Source organism: Cladophialophora immunda (assembly GCF_000835495.1).
Source record: "Cladophialophora immunda strain CBS 83496 unplaced genomic scaffold supercont1.7, whole genome shotgun sequence".
Taxonomy (NCBI): domain Eukaryota; kingdom Fungi; phylum Ascomycota; class Eurotiomycetes; order Chaetothyriales; family Herpotrichiellaceae; genus Cladophialophora; species Cladophialophora immunda.
Genome location: NW_015622547.1, coordinates 3,790,385 through 3,806,716, shown reverse-complemented (window position 1 = coordinate 3,806,716; position 16,332 = coordinate 3,790,385). Strand labels below are relative to the sequence as shown.

General features: G+C 51.5%; 4 protein-coding genes across 4 annotated transcripts; 2 read left to right on the top strand and 2 right to left on the bottom strand.

Moving 5' to 3' along the window:
- Positions 1–4,327: 4,327 nt before the first annotated feature.
- On the bottom strand, positions 4,328–6,538 carry PV07_11997 (uncharacterized protein). Its single transcript, XM_016399481.1, has 2 exons — positions 6,325–6,538; positions 4,328–6,163 (listed from the first exon to the last, which is right to left on the bottom strand). The coding sequence occupies exons 1-2, from the start codon at positions 6,405–6,407 to the stop codon at positions 4,474–4,476; spliced, it is 1,773 nt and encodes a 590-aa protein (XP_016244043.1). The 5' UTR covers positions 6,408–6,538; the 3' UTR covers positions 4,328–4,473.
- Positions 6,539–7,205: 667 nt separating this feature from the next.
- On the top strand, positions 7,206–9,554 carry PV07_11996 (uncharacterized protein; the record flags this gene model as incomplete). Its single annotated transcript, XM_016399480.1, has 12 exons — positions 7,206–7,495; positions 7,552–7,661; positions 7,714–7,792; positions 7,846–8,031; positions 8,087–8,174; positions 8,227–8,352; positions 8,412–8,634; positions 8,687–8,739; positions 8,806–8,850; positions 8,910–9,004; positions 9,076–9,167; positions 9,246–9,554. 12 exons carry the CDS (start codon positions 7,206–7,208, stop codon positions 9,419–9,421), a joined length of 1,563 nt encoding a protein of 520 aa, XP_016244042.1. The 3' UTR covers positions 9,422–9,554.
- A 1,059-nt stretch (positions 9,555–10,613) lies between these two features.
- On the bottom strand, positions 10,614–12,664 carry PV07_11995 (uncharacterized protein; the record flags this gene model as incomplete). The annotated part of the gene is made up of 3 exons (XM_016399479.1): positions 10,614–11,603; positions 11,651–11,914; positions 12,035–12,664. 3 exons carry the CDS (start codon positions 12,662–12,664, stop codon positions 10,614–10,616), a joined length of 1,884 nt encoding a protein of 627 aa, XP_016244041.1.
- A 1,420-nt stretch (positions 12,665–14,084) lies between these two features.
- PV07_11994 (uncharacterized protein) lies at positions 14,085–15,782 on the top strand (the record flags this gene model as incomplete). Its single annotated transcript, XM_016399478.1, has 1 exon — positions 14,085–15,782. The coding sequence occupies one exon, from the start codon at positions 14,085–14,087 to the stop codon at positions 15,780–15,782; it is 1,698 nt and encodes a 565-aa protein (XP_016244040.1).
- Positions 15,783–16,332: the final 550 nt, after the last annotated feature.

Sequence of the window (16,332 nt, the reverse complement as noted above, 5' to 3'; positions counted from 1 at the left end):
ACTGACCACAGTAACAGACAGCTGACACTGTTGGGGTCATCGGAGTACTTCGTAATAAATTCCCCTGCATTGACGACAGGCAAGACAGGGTAGACGTAGCTGAAGAAGCAGCGAAGGAGCCGCGCGCAGACAGGAGGCGGAAACAGGGGCCTGGAGCCAGGGGTTATCTCTGGTTTGAAATGCTGTCGCTTGAGGATGTTGCGGCTGATGATATAAGGGGCTCCTTTCACCGATCGATTTGGCGAGCAGATATCGAACACAAATTCGAGTCCCTCAGCCTCTCCTAAGAGAAGAAGTCAGTCCTGTTGGGTCTCACCAGAGGGCTTGAAAATATACCGGCATAATAAGGCACCAGGATGTCCCGTGACTGCTCAGGCCCACGAGGCTTGTCAGATAGCGAATCGGAAACAGTGGTGGGAGTTTGCTGAGTGCCAGTTGCGATCTCGCTTGATGCTTCTGGCCCCCTTTGACAGTCTGGGGAGGCGACACGGGCAGGACTCTTCTCCACGTTTACGCGATCCCGGGTGATTTCAACGGTATCCGACCCTTGGTGCGTTACCTCGGCAATGGGTATAGATGCTGGAGACGGCGTGAGAGGGTAAACTGGCTTCGATGAAGGCTGGATCGCTGGATCTGGCCGAGTGTTGTATTCAATCGAACGCGATGAGTGGCCTAACTGATGACCAGGGGAAGGCAAGGACACGGACGCAGCATGCTGCTGGCCATAGACCTTGCAAGTGGTGCCATCCTGAGCACAGTTTGCACATGGGATGCCCTGGAAGGCCAGCGAACACCGGACCTTTCGATCATGACAACGCGTGCACGCGATGGCTGAGCGCTTCCTCTTGCGTGGCGGCTGTGTATCCATGGCGCCTCCTCCTGTGCTGAGCAAAGTTGGTGGACGTCCACCTCTGCAAGGGGGCCATCGCTTTTGCAGGAGTCTCCGCCTTATGTCTGAGTGGAGGAGGAGAGGGACCTCGGATCTTTGTCCATTGGCGGGAGATTGCGGGGGAGAGGCCCGCAAAGCGCCAAGTAGAAGGCGGGACGAACGAGGGAGAGGAGGATGAAGGAGGCTTTTGGTGCGGAGGAGGAGATGCTTGTGAAGGCCATAGAGGCCAAGCGTGGTCTCGGTGGTGATTAGGTTTTGGTGGGAGAATGTGAACGTTCAGAGCAGGTCGTCCTGCGCCCAGCCTTGTGTACACACCCAATGTCACAGGGATCCCCTGCCAACACCTCAACCTCTACCTCTACCTCTACTTGGTACCTATTGACCAGCTATTCTGCACAACTGCTCAGCCCTTCACTCAATGCAGGCCTCGGAGGAGAAGGGATCCACCATTGTGGGCACAATGGCCTCCCAATGCCGCCTCTTCGCCACATTAACGCGCCTATCCCTGGCCGAACAGGAGACTATCCCGCGATGTCCCCAGAATACTTCGTACATGGTGGAACATTTTCCTTCGCCTGTAGCACAGTCGACAAATCATGGCCGACAAACATACTAGCTACAGCGAAACTCTTTCCGCATTCAACCCCTAACGCAGCAATCCTCGTCCATCTCGCATCTCGCTCTCCACAGCATCCACAGAACAGCCCAACCGAGGCAGCATACCGAGGTAGCCTCTATATGCGCTCTTCACATATCTATAATGCAACGCCAGGGTAATGCGATAACCTGTCTATCGAAATCTACACCTATCTGCGGCGCCAGCTTCGAAAACTTCACGTTCACTACCACCGTGCCCATCTACACCGTTGCTCCATCATGGCGGAGAAAACAACTGGCCTAGCCGAAGAGCTAGCAGTCGAGGCACCTTCGTCGTCGGAAAAGTCTCAGGTCCATCATGAAGAATCACTTGACCAGGCCGAGAAGGTCATTGGTCTTCGGGTCGATGGAGATGACCTTGACCATGAACACGAGCCAAAGGTATGTCATGTTCTCCCTCTTGCGCACGATTCTATGGAGGTGATTGCGTACTGAGTTCCAATCTAGATGACCTTCAGACGTTTCATGAGTTTGCTTGCGATGGCCTTGCTCTGGACTGGCAGCCAAATTCCCGTCTACCTCTATGGTAGGATCCTCCTGATCGTCTGTGAGGGTTAGTCCTGACTGCCATCGCACAGGTAGTATTCCTCCCTACATCTACGGAGACATTGGCGGGCTGGATAGATGGATTTGGTTTGTAGGTTCTCGAAGATGGTCTGAGAGATGCATTTACACTTACTCGTCCACCAGATTTTGGGGAATTTGCTTGCTCTCGCGGGCGTTTGTCCTTTCGTTGGCTCCCTCTCGGACCTTCTCGGTCGACGCTATGTGGCTTTGATCGGTGCGGGAATGCTTGTCCTGGGCACCGTCATTGCAACGACTGCAAAGTCAATGAACATGTTTATCGGTATGCTTTCCTTCCATGCATTGTATCTTTGTGAGAGTTGAGGCGCCTAACACAATACTATCACAGCCGGCACAACCATTGCGGGAGCAGCTGCTGGGATCAGCGAGCTCACGGCGTTGGCAGTGACTTCTGAGATGGCTCCCACCAGGAAGCGTGGTGCCTACGTCGCGGTTCTGATCTTCACCATCGTACCCTTCTTGCCCTCTGGACTGTATGCACAGATGATTGCTTGTACGTGGAGACTTGCTTCCCTTGTCCCGAATATAGAGCTCGCTGACACACCTAGCCCATGCCGGTTGGCGCTACAACGGCATTATCATCTGCGTATGGAATGGACTCGGGCTCATCATCACGGCATTGTTCTACTTCCCTCCGCCTCGGATCAACTCCAAGGGCAAATCGAAGATGGAGGTCCTCCGCGAAATCGACTATATCGGCGGGTTTCTCAGCATATCTGGAATGGTGCTCTTCATGGCCGGCATGCAATGGGGTGGTTATCAGGTAGGCCGATCCTCTGCGACCGAGCTCTGTATACTTACTTGCGCAGTACTCGTGGGGATCGCCCCACGTTCTCGTTCCTCTGATCCTCGGTGCTGTCCTCATAGTGTTGTTCATCTTTTGGGAGGCCTACGGCGCAAAGTACCCCATGTTTCCGAAAAGGCTCAAGCAGGACCCTCGCATCCTCGGACTCACTCTGGTCATCACCTTCATTTCCGGAGCAAACTTTTTCTCATACCTCATGTTCTGGCCAACCCAGGCTTTCAACGTGTATGGCCATGATCCTGCTGCCGTGGGCTTGCGCGTCCTTCCGGGTGGTATTGCTATTATGGTCGGGGCATGCGTGACGCTCTGGCTGCTGTCCGTCTTCCGCGGGCGAAACAAGGAGCTCATGATCGTCTCCTGCGTTCTCATGACTGCCGGTATTATTCTTCGAGTGTTTTCCCTTCCTGCCTGTGTTGATACTGACCACATCTCTCGCAGGAAGCGGTGCTCTGGCTTGTGCAACCCCGGACAACATGGATAAATTATGGGGTCTTTTGGTCCTTGGAGGCCTGGGCATCGGTGGCATTGTCGTCCCGGCCTCGATCATCACCACCATCATCTGCCCGGACGACCTCATCGCCACGGTCAGCGCCTTGACCCTGGCCATCCGCGTCATCGGCGGCTCCGTCGGCTACTGCGCCTACTACAACGTCTTCCTCTCCAAGTTCACGACCAATTCCGTCAAGTACATCGCGCCCGCCATGTACGAGGTCGGCGTCACCAACACCACCTACATCACGCAGGCCATCATCCTGACCGGCGCCAGCTTGATCCAGGACCTGAAGACCATCCCGGGCCTCGCGAACGAGACGGCCTACCAGATCGTGGTCGCCGCGGGCCAGCTGGCCTACTCCGAGAGCTACAGGTACGTGTACCTGGCCAGCATCGCGGCTGGGGGAGTGAGTATCATTGCGGCATGCTTCCTGGGCGACATCAACAAGTACATGGACGAGCATGTCGCCGTGGTCATTGAGTAGTCCGCGACTGGATGCTCGAGAGGATCAAAAGGAGGAAAGGTGAACATTAACGGGACTCTGTCCATGTACACATCGTTTATCCCCTTCTCGTCGCAATCTTTGTCGTTTCACAAGTTTGTGCTCGGCGATGGTCGACGCTCGGGGAGCTGGCATGACCTCAGAAGGGCTGCCCGACAGGCAGTAAATAAAACCAAATTGCTCGACGCGTATCTTTGAGCTTGTCGTCTTCTATATATATACATATATTATATATGCCCCGAACTGCCAGTCCGAGGCAGCCGAGGAGACGGCCGCGGGGATGCCGCCATGCTCATTCAACTCTGAATTCATTGCCGGCTTGGTTTTGTGCCCGGAAGCCCCCTGGGCCTCTATCGATTAGGCGCAGCCTAATATGCGACCGTAGGGCCGCACGATGGATGCAACTCTACCGAAGCGCGTGGGCCCGCGGCTCGGACATAGTCAGACGACTCGAAGCCATTTGCATCACATCCTGCATGCAGTCCACTTGAAGTTTTGTCAAAGGGGACTCACCGAAGCATGTCCTTTTGTTATGCAACGGATCATCGCAGGATCTCATGCTGCTGTTGCGCTTTTAAAAATTCCAGAGTCAACAATCTCCCTTGACCAAAATGTGGCCGAACACCCAGCATTCGAGCACCAGCGGGAATAATTTGCTTCGCAGATCCAGTTTTCATCGGACCTTGGGCTTTCCCTCTTTGGTCGCTCAAATCGGCCGTGTCGAGCTCCTCTGAGTACAATAGAGTTCCAGCACACATGGCAGCTAGGGTTGAGTCCCAGAAACCATCACGTCGATTGAGTTGAGAGAGGATTCGCAATGCCTGACGTCGTAACTTTGGCTCACGACACCGGGTGACGACGATGAACAGCGGGGGTACTGGGGACAAAGCCGTGCATGTAAAAACGGCTTTGCTCAACATCGGTAAACGGGAGAAGTATGACGGCCGTAATGTGGCAAAGCCGTTGTCCTCAAAACATCCGAGTTCACAGGGTTCGTATTTAGACTTGGGGACCATGAATGCCTCGATTATCGGAGCCGAGGCCTTCTCGCGTTTCTGTGTAGTCGGCACCATTGATTCATATTCGCATTTGTTCTGAACATCCAGCAATCCTTGAGCAACATCGACCATTGACTGGAACATCGGCATGCCTCCATCATAATCCATGACCTCGTTCGGAGAGTCAAGAAGCAGAAAGAGGCGGCACGAAGAATACCAGAGACGGAGGATAAGGACTGCTTCATGGTGGTGGTGATTCGCTCGGTCTTGATTTCGTGTCGATTCTAGAGTGGAAAGTCTGTCAAAGGCCCTTTTCCACTGATCGAGTTGTTGCGAAAGTCGTATGTACCAGGTTCCACGCAACGCAGCCATCTCACTAGAACACTTGACAAGTTGTCTAGTGGTAGCTTCTAGTGTAACTCCGATAAGCTGATCAACAATGTCTTCGAGTGATCCAGAAGCTGCTGCTACCGACTGAAACCGATCTGGCAGATATGAAGTCTGACAACCTAGAGAGTGATGAGCTGAACGCACAGGCTGTTGCCCAAATTCCGCCAGCTGGCGATCCAGCCGTCTGAACAGGAGGATCAGTATCGTGAGCGGAAAGTATGGTCGGTAAGGATCAGAATTTGTTGGTCCAGCTCGGTCCATTTCTCTAGACACGGTCACATAAGTGTCGAGGAGCTTCAAACCACTGTGCACATGGGCCTTGGCCGAGCCGAGATGTCCCTGTAGATGCTCGCAGAACGTGAACATGATGCAAGCTATTAAGGTCACCTCCATGCACCTACGGCTTCCTTTTGCGGCGACAAGAGCATTGATCGCGTACGAGTATTGTTCCAGGCCCGTGCTCAAAAAACCAGAAGCATAGAGAGTCTCGTCTTCATATTCTTGGTGAAAGCATCCTAGAGCGCAGACCGCATGGCGGATGGCTGTTTCATGATATGCCACCTGTAGCACCAGCCTGTTCCACACTTCTGTCTCTTCTTGGAAAGGACCAGACAGTTCCAGAGATGATCGCAGCTGATAGAATTCGAAAGCCTGTCGTTGTCGTGTGTCGTGTAGGAAAAGAGCTGCAGAGAACGACGGTCCGTGGCTTATGTAATTGACGAACTTGAATGATTCCGCTTTTCGATGTTGCGTGACAACGTCGACGTATCCATCACAGTTTCGACCACTTCGTTGGCATCGATTGCATTGGGGCTTCGCTTCGTCGCATTTGACCTTGCGGGTCCTGCGGTTGTTGTTAGTGATGGATACAAATATGGGATTCGTGTATGAAGGATCAAGGAAGCTAAGTATACGACCACTGAAAATCGGCACATGCTCCGTTGAGCAGCACGACCAGGCGTCGCATGGGGGAGATGGATTCGATATGAAAACAAGGGCACATACTTGCAGGGTTTGCAGCCAGTTCTTGCATATGCACGATGCTTGACTTGCTTCGTCGACGGCATCACAAACTCAAGCCAAGGCATAACACAGGCTCGCACAGTAGGTAAACAGCCATAGCGCGTGGACTTTTGTGGAGAACGTCACCTTTTCACCCTCCCTATTGTGGCGCCACTCGCATTTCCATGGAGGTGAGAGGATGCTTCGAATCTCGCCGACGTTCAAGGACTAATCCAGGCTTTTGTTTAGCTAGTGCCTAGACCTGAATACGTTGACTTGGTTCCGGGCCGGAGTTCGCCAGACCGAGCCTCACTGCCTCAGATGCACCCGCCGAGCCGCTAAGCCTTTCGCAGACGTCACTTCCGACCCAGTCCAATCAAGCACGGTTATTACTACGCCAAGACACTGCGAACTTCTGCCTGAACTCGCTGGGCAAGGGACCTTGGACTTACACAATACCACAGCCCCATGTTACTACTCCCTTCTCGTCGTACGTTTACATTGTACATGTACAAATAGCTCAGCTAGTGGCTGTGGGTCGGATAGCGGGAATGGTCGACTCCGCAGAATCCCCTTTGAATTGGTCGAGTCTCTGCTACGTAAGCATGGTTTACAATTGAGCCTCGTCGACCCTCCCTCCCTCCGTAATTGCAGCATATGGTCCTTTGCACATGCCCTCGCTATTGGACGGTTCGCAATTGCTACACCGTAAGGAGATATCCTTCTGAAACAACGATACGCGTCTTCAATAGCTCGTAAATTGAAAACAGTGCTTCTGCTGTCCCTTAATATGCCTCGATTACCCTGCCAGGACACCTCTTCTTTGGTCGTTGAGATTTTCTTATTGATATCAGTTCTCTAAACTTGGCTCGCTTTTCTCGAAAATGCTTCAAAAGAGTTTCCCTGTTCGTGGATGGGCGTATGCACTTTTCTGCTTCATCTTTACCCTGGCAGCAGCTAGCCCAGAAATCCTCTGGACTGATTGCAGCGAGCACATTCCCCCCAGCACTGTTTTCGACCCAACGGGCGTGGACCTTCAACACCTTCCGTCAACGCTCAAATGTGGCCAGATTGTCGTGCCAATGGACTACTCGAGGCCACTCAGTGAGAGCAACAATATTACTCTTGGCCTTGCCATGCATCGACCCGTTGAACCAAAAGGCGTCATCTTCTTGTTGGTCTTATTCTTGTGAAATGTCTGGTGATGAAGAAGGCTGACCCCAGTGCCAGTTGTCCAGGTGGCTCGGATAATGGAGTGGTGTACGCATGGAATCTTGCACTCAATATTACCTCTCCGTTCACTCCCGATTTCTCGGGGTTGACAGACTACGACTTGATGAGTGCTGAACACCCGACCCGCTTCGTGTCATTGAAACTGATCTTTTCTTTCAGTGATGGACATTCGTGGCACGTATAGCTCCAATCCTCTGAATGTTTCGATGGACAAAGTGCTACCCTTATTCAACCCCTAGTGAGTCCCCGCCTATTCTCGCTCAGAGTGCACGAAGCATAACAATCAAAAAGCCCAACCTCTCAGGCCGAATTCGATGATGTGAAAGAGACCGCTGCCGCCGCAATACAGTCGTGGGTTGATTCAAGTTTGCCCACCGGAATCATTGGGCACGTCGGAACACGGGAGGTTGTGCAGGACTACAATCAGATTCGTCAGGCTCTAGGTTACGAGAAAATTCATTTCCTAGGCGCTTCTTAGTGAGTCAAGTCCAGCATGCGATAGACATACAACTGACCACAAGTGACATCATAGTGGTAGCTATCGAGCTTTACAATTTGCCCACGCGTATCCCAACTCTGTGGGCCACTTTGTGCTAGACGCGGTAGTGCCGCATGGAGTTGTAAGTCCAACACTTTTGTGGTTGACGTTGACAACTAACGACCAATGTGCAGGATCCTGGCCAGCAGGCAGAAGATGAGATAGTAGCCGCAAATCGGGTCTTGTTGAGGGTAGATGCATATTGCCAGAACAACTCATCATGCCCCTTTAGAAATGCGGGCAAGGGCAGTATTCCAGAAGTGGGCACCATAACCTCAGGAACTTGGATCTGACAAGATGATATGCTAATGTGTGTTAGGCATTCCGTGAGATCGTCAAGAGAGCCTCGAACTCATCTATCGATTCTGTTTGGGCCATCCAATCAGCTGTCTCCGGGCTTTTTCAGGATCAGCCAGACTTTCCTCAGATTATTGATTTGATTTCCGCGTTGTCAGTGAATATCAGCGCCTTGGAAGCTTTGCCCGAACAAGAGGTGACAGTCGAGAGCGTGGTTGCTTACATTCTGGAGTGCGGTGACTCTCGTATGTGTGAATCTATTGGCGAACAATCACAATTGGTCTGACGAATGTGTAGCACCAACTACAACCTTTTCTGAATTTCAGAAATCTCTGAACGGTGGTTTGGGGGTAAGATCCCCATTATATGACAGCTTGGACTTCGACATAAGCGGAAGGCTGACCAAGGCCGGTTAGCATGATACCAACAACTTGGGTCAAACAACAGTCTGGTTAACACAAGTCAGTTTTTTTTTTTCCACCGATTTGTGTCTTTTTCACTTGATGCTGACACGGTCTAGCTTGCTTGCTCAGCTTGGCCTTTTGATACAGCATCCTTGACACCGCTCCGAACAGAACTCCCTATGCTCCTCGTCACAGCAGATTTCGATGGCAGGTAGGTGTTCAACGAAAGGATCAAAAGGGGAGTGGCTCAAAGGCAATCTTCTGACCACTTCCTTGACATAGCGCGCCCACGGAATGGACGACTCGAGCAATGGACGACATTCCGAATGGTCATCTGGTTGTTCGGCATGGCGATGACCATGTTTCATTTAACTGTAAGTATTGTTTGCTCTCTGCATTCATAGAGTTCCCCGTAAGAAGGGCAGAGCTAACCGGCGCCTTCCTTTCAATAGTACCCTATCAGTACTCAACCGAGATCGAGAAAAGCTTCTTGCGAATTGGAACCTTACCGCGGCAATCCAACGATAGTTCTCTGACTGTCTACGCACCGTCTGTGAAGAGAGGTCCTATTGCCGATCCTTACAGCGTTCCGACTGGATTTTGGGCAGGCGACGTGGATAGTGCATGATTATGAGTTGGAGCGAACGTTCGATAGCAGTATTTCGCCTTGGGATAGATAGTTAGCGCGAACGTCTTCAAAGCGGCCTGGATTTCGATGAGCCCCCCACGTGAGCTCCAAGCAGATTTCATCTTCCTTCTGCACAAACAATGCAAATGATACGAAACTTTACGTATATACCTTAGGAAAGCTTGTTTTCAAAAGAAAGGGGACTGACTGATTTGTGGGCAAATAGAATGAAATGCGCAAGTGTCGGGGTTCCCGATTCGGACGTGCGGCGTGCAATTTGACTCGGATGTGGAATTTCAACCTTTCCGCAGTGCTCTCGTACCTTGTGATGCCCATGAACCACTTCCAGGCCTAGTGCTGATGGTCTACAAAGGGTCTGCGAGGCCACCACGTGCGCGGCGACAGATCCCTGTCGCCCCCATACCTAGCGACGTTGGGACGTCTCGACGTCTCTTTCGCGACGCTGCCGGTTTCCTCTAGGCCTGTCATATCGAAACCATCTCCCCGCTACGAAAGCACAATCCTTCACCGAGGCGAGATATGGACCTGAAACCGAGACAATCGAGAGCAAAGACTAGCTGTTTGTGCTGCCGACTTCGGCGCAAGAGATGTGACGAGGAAAAACCAGAGTGTGCCGGCTGCAAGAGGAACCATCTGATATGCGCCTATATTACTTATAACGGTACTCTAACTAGTTCCAGACGGTTAAATATAGATATCTTCTAAGAAAGCTCGCTTAAGAGGGAAGTGTGAGGGTTTGGAAAGAGTTCTACAACTAGCTAGCCAACCTAGTAATAAGGAGGATAAATCTGAGGAGGGAAAGAAAGAAGGAAGAACACTTGCCTTTTTCGTGCACCACGCAACCAAGCGACTATCATAGGGGACCAGAAATGGTCCCCCTTCGGAAACAGTAAGAGATCCGTCCGACTCTTCGAAAACGACGGGTGTCTTTGAATACACTATCCTAGCTAATAGCGCCTCGAGGACCTGGAGGCGGCTGACGTTTGTAAAGGTTCCATGTTCTCTATCAAAGGCCCTGGGGAACCCCTGGGTCCACGCATCTCCAACTATATATGCCTTAGGCATTCCCAGTTAAGATGAATAGAAGGTCTGGGGATGGCCACCCCATCCTCAACGCTTTACATCTTTACCTAGACCAGATATGTTGACGCTTGCCGTGGTGTGTTGGATCTTATGACTCCTTTCCTGCAAGTTTAAGCACCGCTCGAAGAAAGTTATGTGCAATCCCCCACACGCGCATGGCCCGTAGGATCTCAGCGACTTGATGGAGGAGATGCGATCGACCGTCTTCGGACAAGAGATCCGGAACTCCATGAACCGACAGCTTACACGGTTGGCCATTCCGGATCCAATTCCGTATGTTGACCAACTCTGGGCTGTCTTTCTCCCCGAGGAAATCGAGCCGGTAGATCCGCAAACCGACGAAACCGGGTGTGGTTGATTGCTTGCGCAAGATACCGCAGAGGCACCATAGCAGCGTCCCCGCGTGATAGACATTGAAAGCCTCCTGAGGATAATTGAAGGGAAACTCTCGCGTTAGGCCCAGCACCTGCCCACAGCGTAACGCTTGGTCTCGAACTCGAGAAGGGTCCTCGTCGGCCCATTGTTTCATTCTTTCCTCAGCCACCCCAAATTCAGGCCCACCCCGAAGAACAGGATACAACCAGTTAGTAAACGCTCCGGCACCGAGTATATGTGCCATGTGGACAGTCTGGAGACGGTGCACAACGTCAATCAGGGACCGGCTCGTGAGGAGTGCGGTCGGAGATCGTGGCGAAACCAGGAACTGATTGAGGATGTGCAACAGGAGCGTCCGGTTTTCAGCATGGGACTGTTTACCTTGGAAGAAATCCCTGACCGGATTGCCTTCCAACTCTCTGACGGTCCATAGAGTGCGCATAATGGTGAGAATGACGGGTAATCTGTGGTGGTCCTCGTTCAGGCTGGCGTGCGCTTTGGACGGATTTTGAAAGAAAGAATCCAGTAGCAGGTGAAAAGGAATATTCTTTGGAGTAAGTGTCCAGGGATGAAGGGCCGCCCACGCGTATGCCGAGGGCGCTTCCCAATGGCTTGTCGACATTTGAAGATCCATTTCGTCGGCTTCGAAAAGCGAGATATGAGGCTTGGCATTGAAGAGATAGCTAGACGACGCATCGAATCCCTGCCACAATGAGCATTAGTCGGTCTTATTATTCTCCTGACACTCACATAAATACCCCAGCCGAGCCGACGGAATCGTTCATCCACAATCCAGGCACTCCAGCGCTCCTCAAGAGATGCATTGTAAGGACAGGTAGATTTGCGGGGAGAGAATAACCCCATACGTCTGCCATGATTGACCAAAGTCGCACGACTAGACTCAGCTAGCTCGAAAAGGTGTCGATTGCTGCACGCAAAACCATGGCATGCCTGGAGCAGCTGGGCAGTAATGTAGTATTCCGTGCGGACAAATCTAGGATCCTGTTCTGCCATCTACAAACACTCGTATAGTCAGTGCTGCTTTTCAGGAAGTACGTGAGCGAATGGGCCGGACGAGGCCAACGAACACCCTGTCTAAAGTACACCTACTCAAACATAGACGAGAAGACTTACGAATACAAGCAGTCGTCGAACAAGTTCAGATAGTGCATTTGCAAATGCAAGGGCGCCACCGAAATTAGTATAACAAGCACCTAATGTTACCATGGCAAGAGTGACAACGGGCTCCAGGACTGGATCGAATGTTGGGCGGTGCACAACAGGGCAGTGTCGATCCCAGTGCGCAAAGAACAGGTCGATACATAGATCCAGTTCTTCCTTCGTTGGGAAGGCGGCCAAGGAGACGATATCCCACATCTTCTTTTCAAGCGGTAGCCGCAGCCAGTTTGTCATCAACTCTCTCGTCGACGAACCTACAGACTTGGTCATAAAGAACGAAGGGTATTCTTCGTTCCCAGCGGTCGTCGACAGAGGAGGAAGGTGGAGTGCTGGAAGCGGCGCAGCATGGCCAGCCATGGGATCATCGTGGCTATATGACTCTTGAGCAATGGGCACCGGTAGACCAAGCGAAGTTGAATCGTGTATTAATTGCCTCTCTTGAATTCTGCCATTGTCGGGAAGCTGCTGGGACAGTTGTCCTGAAAAGTAGAATGGTGGCTGGTCGGAAGCGTTACTGAAGACCTGATCTACTTCGGTGCTGAAGATCCAGTCAAGGTTTAGATCATACTCGTTCCCATCGTACATGAACGAATCCCGCCAAAGATCGACCCCTGGTGCGTCAACACCCTGTGTAGTAGATCCGATTTGGAAGGAGTCGAATCGGTCTGCGCCCGCATAGGTAGACTCTTCGTCAACAAACTGCAGAGCATCATAATCCAAGTTCTTTTGGGAAGTAGACGACTGCTTTCTTGTGACTGTCGTTAACTGTGGTGTTTCGAGAGGTTGGGGATGGCGGAGACGAAGCAAGAGAGCAGGATCGAACCGAAATTCTTGATTCGTGTTTCTTTTTTCTCCCTCTGCCAAAACGGAAGTCAGAAAGTCCTTGCGCAAATGCTGAGCGCTTCCGAAAAAGTGAATCACTTCTGCCGTCTTCGAGAGCGTCAAACTCGTAGCGAGAACAACAGAAGGAACAGGTAGAAGGTTGTACCCATTGACGCACCGTTTCAGTTGGTTTCTGACAGAGCAACAGAGTCCATCCAAGCTACAGTTGGTACAGGGTATGCTACGAACAGTCGCGTCGCATCTCACTTTTCGTGCATGGCACCGATCACAAGCCACACTGCATCTCTTCCTGATACTTGGAGTCTCCAAGGGGTGCATCTTTACTACTTGGCCCCGACCCGAATCCTTGACTGTGGAAAATCCAGATAGGTGAAGGCCCCAACTACATTGCTGGAAGGTGAATGTTACGTCGAGGCAACGAAATGAGAATCACAGAGCATGATTTCTTTCTCCTGCGGGGGTGTTGAGATTTCCGATCTTCGTTCCGGTCACCCTGTTGCTTGTTACAGAAACGGCATTGCCTCAATTGCTTCCACGCCCGCTACAGGCCTTTAGTGCGACCAACCCCGCTCGCCCGCTCTTTTCGTACTAAGCATGGCACCAAAGAATGAGCCGATGCCGAGGAGAATTCTCATTGGACATAGCCCGACTCCAACCTTTTTTACATCCTAGCAGTCAACCGAATGACTGCCCAGTAGTGGTACGTGCTGTCTGCCCGCCTGACCAGCCGGCTGCCTAGAATAGTCCTCACAGAAGAGGAAGAACATGTCCAATAATAATTCACCTCGGAAAACCTGCAAAGCGAACCTGGGGTCGACAGCTCCTTTCCTAATTACACCTAGAAAAGCATAGATGGATAGTCAGTATAATACACCTCGGGAAGATGTACATCGGTTGTTGTTCGGGAAACCTGCATTGCTTGAGAGGTATACGCCTAAATACAGCAAAACAAACCCAGCATGAATTGGTATAAGTGTCGGATGCCCTGCTCTGGACAGCATCACCGTCGGAGGCCTCAGAACGAAATATTGGATCTGATACGAAAGATAGCAAGAAAACTTTGTGCGGCCGTCTTTCAAACTTGCAACCCACCACCACAACAAAGAGGGACGCTGTCCTTCTGTGAAATCCTACGTGTCCAGGGGACTAGCTTGGTATCACCATGTCCGACAAGAAAGATATGGAACGCCAGGTTCACATTGAAGAGGACGTTGAATTGTCGAACCCTGACCATGTGAAAGGAGAACTGCCTCCAGTTAGAGGTGAGGTACATGCCATGGAGATTGTGAGGTCTGGGGGAGAAGAGGTCGATCTGCACATCAACGAGCTGGAAATCCAACTTGCCGCCCGCAATGTTGACGACGACTCCGGATGGTCCAAATTTCTGTCTTTCCACAACCCCGACAATTTTACGAAATTCCTGGCCGCCTTTGCATGTATTGGTGGCTTACTATGCGGCATTGATCAGTCACTGATCAGTGGCGCCAACCTGTTTATGCCCTCCGCGCTGAATCTCACTGCTGACCAGGCAAGCCTGGTGAACGCATCGGTAGCTCTGGGCGGAATGGCAGGATCTTTGTCCTTGTCGCCGATCAACGAGTTGCTCGGCCGCCGCAAAGCCATCATGGTGTCCTGTCTTCTGTATACGATCGGTGCAGCCCTCGAAGCCGGCGCCATGAACTTTGGAATGATGGTCAGTGGCCGCCTGGTGCTAGGTATGGGAATTGGAATTGAGGTTGCCACAGTCCCCATCTACGTGGCCGAAACAGTCCCCCGAAAGCATCGTGGCAATCTGGTCTCGCTCTATCAATTCAACATCACTCTCGGCGAAGTTTTGGGCTTTGCCGTCGCAGCCATGTTCATCAGCGTAAAGGGAAACTGGCGTTACATCCTCGGCTCCTCCCTTGTTTTCTCCACCATTCTCTTCGTCGGCATGATATTCCTGCCTGAGAGTCCACGCTACTTGATGCACAAAGGCCACCCGCTAGACGCGTTCCGAGTGTGGAAGCTGGTCAGAGATATCAGACAGAGAGAAGCGAAAGACGAGTTCTTCGTCATGATGTTCTCGGTCCGGGAAGAGGCTGCTGGGAACCGCAACCGGGGCAAATTCGCGTGGACGGACTATCTCACCGTCGCCCGATGCCGGCGGGCTATGATCTATTCCCTTGTCATGGGTGCCCTGGGCCAGTTGACTGGTATCAATGCGGTGATGTACTATATGGCGGTCCTCTTCAGCAAGGTTGGCTTTGACGCAAAGGACAGCGTGTTCATGTCCCTAGTGGGCGGAGGAACGCTGATGCTTGGAGTCATCCCAGCAATCATCTTCATGGAGAGACGCGGCAGAAGATTCTGGGCCATTACAATGGTGCCTTGCTTTTTCGTCGGTCTGCTCATCATCGGTCTAGGCTACTTGATCCCCCTAAGCCATACTGGTGCAGCTCAAGGGATCTACATCACAGGCCTAGTCATCTATATGTTCTTCTTCGGCCCTTACGCTACCTTATCCTGGATCATACCGTCTGAGGTTTACCCGACCTACCTGCGCAGCTACGGCATGACGGTGTACACAACTATAGCCTTCGTGTGGATTTTCGTCGTCACCTATAACTTCAGTCAAATGTTGGAGGCCATGACAAAGATCGGCCTTACCCTGGGGTTCTACGGCGGCATCGCCGTGATTGGGTGGTTCTATCAAATCTTCTTCATGCCCGAGACTCACAATAAGACTTTAGAAGAGATTGACTTGGTTTTCCAGAAGCCGACAATTGAGATTGTAAAGGAGAATGCGCGGAACTCGTGGGAGACAGCCAAAGATCTCGCCCACTTTCGGCTGAGGAAGGTATTTCTTACCCGGTCCTAGGAAGGGAGGGAGTCTATTTTGGACCACACTCAGACTGCTTGATCAAACCTGCCAGCTGCATCATCTATTGAGAAGTATCCGGTCTCAAAAATATGGGGGCGGCCCTAGCTGTTGACTTGACAAAAGCATATAGCATTTGAGCCTCTGCGTTGTTTTCTGGGGTCCTTCATCTCTCTTTTCAATGTCAGTTTTTTTTTTAAGCGTAGCATCTCCGTTCTGGATGGAAAATGGAGAGGTAGTTTTAATTCAGCATATCACATCTAGACCATTTGACCATTTCACATTGCTCATGTAATCTCTTTTGTGAATTCAATGGTAGTCATTCTGCGTGAACGATAGAAAATAGCATTTCTTTGGCGAGAAACAGAGGCGAGAATGAACTCGGCCACGAAAAGTCTTTCGTCTAACGGACTAATATGGCTTCAGCTGATTGCTCTTGATCTTGGGCCATCCCTGATCATGCCCCTATGGTTTCGAATGCCGCCCTGAAAATACGGATCTGTCCCCTGGTCCATTGAACCATTGCCTTCGATTTCGCAACCCAAGTGAA

What these genes read in the sequence shown, in the direction of transcription:
- PV07_11997 (XM_016399481.1), bottom strand. Translation starts at nt 6,407, where the DNA reads ATGCCTTGGCTTGAGTTTGTGATGCCGTCGACGAAGCAAGTCAAGCAT. An exon ending in ACTGGCTGCAAACCCTGCAA is followed by an intron (nt 6,164 to 6,324) that starts GTATGTGCCCTT and finishes CAACAACCGCAG; the next exon opens with GACCCGCAAGGTCAAATGCG.